Raw genomic sequence first — 3,907 nt, 5'->3', positions numbered from 1 at the left:
ACAGCTCCTTTCGGGTCTCACCGGTCTTCAGGGATGGATCTATTCTCCCGTGAAAAATAAAATCGGGCTGCAGTGGATATGAAGAGAGTAAATGTGGGAAAGGGCCAGGCTAAATTCTCACACACGTCCTGCGGGGGGGGGAGCGCCGGGTTGTTAACTGGTGAGGTGAGGCAAACAATAACAATGACTTCAAAATCCAGGATTTTAGGGTAGGAGTAGGGCTTTTAAACTGTTAGGACAGGACGAAGTGGTAAAACAGGAATAAAATGTTTTGGGGGAAAATGTATAGACACGTCAGGAAAGATGTTGAAATGTTGGGTCTCGTCATGCGGGCATTACGGGAATTAGCTTCTCAAGATGCATGATATTAATGCTGCTTCCACCGTGCCTCCTAGTTTCTCAGAGGAAGGTGTGTGCTTTAGATAATAATCTGAAAGTTTCTTTAAAACTATGCGCTTTCTGGGGAAGTTTGTCTTGGCAGAAATGTGGCTGCTTTTTTCTGCTGCTTTACCTTTGATTATGCTTTTCACTTGGCTGACCTTGGTCAGGTATAAAACTGTTAAATACACATTACTTGAGAGTGGGTTTAAAATCAGCCTTTTCCTTTGCGCCCTAAAAGAGATTATAAGCACATATTTAAAAGCTTCCCTTCACCACTTCTACCTGCAACAGCTGAGTTGGAGGCAGACAAACAAGTTTCAAGTTTGGTGTCCAAGCCAGCTCCCCGGCGGCAGAAGCGGGGCGCGGGGGGTACCGCCGGTCGGGTTCTGCACAGCGCTGCTGCAGCTGCCGTCCCCGCGTGGCACGCACCCCCGGGCGGGTCTGACCCAGCGCAGCACCTGGAAGGATGGGCTCAAAAAAAGCTCTTCCATACATAGCTTTATATATAGCAAGGCTCTTTCGACCTATTCGTTAGTTCAGGCCATAGAAGTCGGACTAGTAATTTTTACGCTGGCACCTCTTATAGCATCTTGCTAATTGTATTCCGAGGTACTGATGTTGAGTAGTGTTTCTTCCAACTCTAGCGGCAGCTAAGCAAGTAATCTTCCCTTTTTCTCGCTCAAATCTACAGCCTACTCAATATAATGCAGTACGTTGGGAGAATAGATAGGAATTGTTGCACTGTTCATTGATTCCTACTAACGAGCCGGTCTAAACCAACACTGGCGCTAAGTAGTCCGTCTGTAAGCGCACAGATGATGCTTTGGCTGGTTCTTTACGTGTTTTCTATGAGCCGCATCGTGGCGAGTAGCAAGAATTGGCAGCAACGATTTGGAGAGGAGAGGGTAGGATTTTTTGTCTCTTGGTTTTGCGCTAGTCTTTGTGTAGCTTCTTAAACATAATGACAGGAAAGACAGAAAATTATTTCACAGGGCCTGTGTTTCCCGCTTCGCGGGGCTAGCCCGAGGGCCGTTTCTCCAGGGCGATTGACTCTACTTACCATGGGAACGAGGAAAGGTCTGTTCCTGCTTTCCTTCTCCCAGTGGTGAGGTCCCCTCGGTCGGCGTTCGCGCCTACTGCTATAAGCCGGGCTGTGCGGGAGCGAGGGGTCAAGAAGGAAGAGAATGGAGAGACGGGCTATGAAAGGGGTGGAGGGAAGCTGGAGTGGAAGGGGAGGGGGAAGCTTTCCTGCTCGGGCCACTGTTTCCTGCCCTATGGAAAGCGGATCTCGGTCTCCTACGGAGTTTCCTCAGCCCCCTGGCTCCACCTCACCCTGATAAGGAGATGTGAGTGAGAGGGGAATCGGGAGCCGTTTCTCGCTTCTTTTCCATGAGACGTCAAGTCCCCAAGCGGCTGTCATGTGATAGCAAGAGAGCAGGAACTGCGGGGGTCTCGCGACTCGGGCACCATTACAAAACCGCGCCGGAGCGCGCAAGCCCCGCCAAGAGCCACGGCGGTCGCCGCTCCGCTCGCCTCCTCTCCCCGCCGCCTCCCGGCGCTCGCCTCTGCCGCAAACTTTTAAGGGGACGCCAGACTGAGCGGTGAGAGGGATGCTTTTATTTCCTTCTTTCCCGTCTCTGCCGACGTCCGAGGTAATTTCATGCTCTCGAGCCCTTGGTGCCTGAGGAGCATCAACTCCAGCCGAGTGTGCCAGGCTGCAGGGGGGAAGCCCGGGAGATTCAGCAGCCTCCAGGAGAAAAGCGGCACGCCAGCGGGGCCGGGACCTCCTTCTGGCACGTAGCCCCCGAGTCCCCGCGGCCTGGGCGGCAGCTGTCTCTCCCGAAAGCTGAGGGGCAGCTAGGTAAGCGTGTCCCGCGGGGAGAGGCTGCTGAAGGAAGCTCGCTGGCCGGTCGCCGGGAGGTCGCTGTCGCATGTGGCCGGGGCAGGTGGCGCCGAGGATGTAGAGGCGGCGGCAGGGCAGGGCAGTGAAGTCCCCGGATCCCAAGCCCGCCGTGCGCGGTATTGAGCGGTGCCTAGCCCGGAGCGGCGGGATCGTGCGGCCGCGGGAGTGCTCTGGCGGGGAGGCAATGCCCAGGCCGGGGAAGAGTTCGTACAGCGACCAGAAACCGCCCTACTCTTACATCTCCCTGACGGCCATGGCCATCCAGCACTCGGCCGAGAAGATGCTGCCCCTGAGCGACATCTACAAGTTCATTATGGAGCGGTTCCCTTACTACCGGGAGCACACGCAGCGTTGGCAGAACTCCCTCCGCCACAACCTCTCTTTCAATGACTGCTTCATCAAGATCCCGCGGCGACCCGACCAGCCGGGCAAAGGCAGCTTCTGGGCGTTGCACCCGGACTGCGGGGACATGTTCGAGAACGGCAGCTTCCTCCGCCGCCGCAAACGCTTCAAGGTGCTGCGCCCCGAGCATCACCTGCCCGGCGGCGGCGGCGGCGGGGCGGGCGGCGGCGGTCCCGGCAAGCCCCCGGCGCCCACCCCGCACATGGTGCACTACTTCCACCCGCACCCGCCACCGCCGCCTCCCCCGGGAAAGGTGCCGGGGCTGGCGGGCTCCGACGCTGCCGTGGCCGCGGCCGCCGCCGCGGTGGGAAGGCTGCCGCAGTTCTCGCCCTATGGGAGCAGCCAGCCCTCAGGCTTCAAGCATCCCTTCGCCATCGAAAACATCATCGGCAGAGATTACAAGGGTGTGCTGCAGGCCGGGGGGCTTCCGCTGGCCTCGGTGATGCACCACCTGGGCTACCCGGTGCCCAGCCAGCTCAGCAGCGTGGTGAGCTCCGTGTGGCCGCACGTGGGGGTGATGGATTCCGTGGCCGGTGTGCCCGTGTCCCCCGACTACGGACCCTTCGGCATGCCCGTGAAGGCGCTCTGCCACCCGCCGGCACAGACCATGCCTGCCGTCCCCGTGCCCATCAAGCCGGCGCCGGCGTTGCCCTCTGCCTCGGCCATCCCGGCTCTCACGGTCGCCGCCTCGCAGATCTGCCCCGCCGCTTCCCCGGCCGCTGCATCGCTGCTGGAACAGACCGCGAGCAACAACACCGAGGGCAAGAGCTCCCTCCACTCCGTCCTGGTGCACTCCTAAAAAGCAGGGGCTCGGAGCGGAGAGAGGCCCAGGGTCCCGGGGGAGTGGACGGGGGATCCAGGGCATGCTTGCGGAAACCCGATCGACCTCATGACTATACCCCTGCTGGTGTCTGTGTTTATATCGTGTACTATCAGATTATTTGAGAGCCAGGTCGCAGGTAAGACCTTTTATCGTCGTAAAATGTCATTAGTGGCGGAGAGGCGATGTGAAAAATCACAGCCGGGGCCGGAGGGGCTGGCTCGGAGAAAAGGGCCGAGAGCGAAGTTCTCCCCGCCGCCCCGCCAGCCTGAGGCACGGGGCGGCCATGCAGCCTGCGCTCCCCCCGAGCCCCTGTCCCGGGCAGTCACCGCGGAGGCCCCTCGAAACCCGAGCTCCGAGAGGTGCTGCAGTCGGCCGGCGAATAGGGAAAGCGGAAGGAT

General features: G+C 59.0%; 1 protein-coding gene across 1 annotated transcript; it reads left to right on the top strand.

Annotated features, from left to right (window-relative positions):
* Positions 1 to 2,468: 2,468 nt before the first annotated feature.
* Positions 2,469 to 3,485, top strand: FOXB2 (forkhead box B2). Its single transcript, XM_039729936.1, has one exon. The coding sequence runs from the start codon at positions 2,469 to 2,471 to the stop codon at positions 3,483 to 3,485; it is 1,017 nt and encodes a 338-aa protein (XP_039585870.1).
* Positions 3,486 to 3,907: the final 422 nt, after the last annotated feature.

This window comes from Passer montanus, unplaced genomic scaffold (assembly GCF_014805655.1).
Source record: "Passer montanus isolate IOZ18808 unplaced genomic scaffold, ASM1480565v1 scaffold7, whole genome shotgun sequence".
Taxonomy (NCBI): domain Eukaryota; kingdom Metazoa; phylum Chordata; class Aves; order Passeriformes; family Passeridae; genus Passer; species Passer montanus.
The sequence above is the reverse complement of the archived record's forward strand: the minus strand, read 5'-3'. Positions and strand labels throughout refer to the sequence as shown.

Coding starts and splice junctions, on each gene's coding strand:
- FOXB2 (XM_039729936.1), top strand. CDS start 2,469: ATGCCCAGGCCGGGGAAGAGTTCGTACAGCGACCAGAAACCGCCCTAC.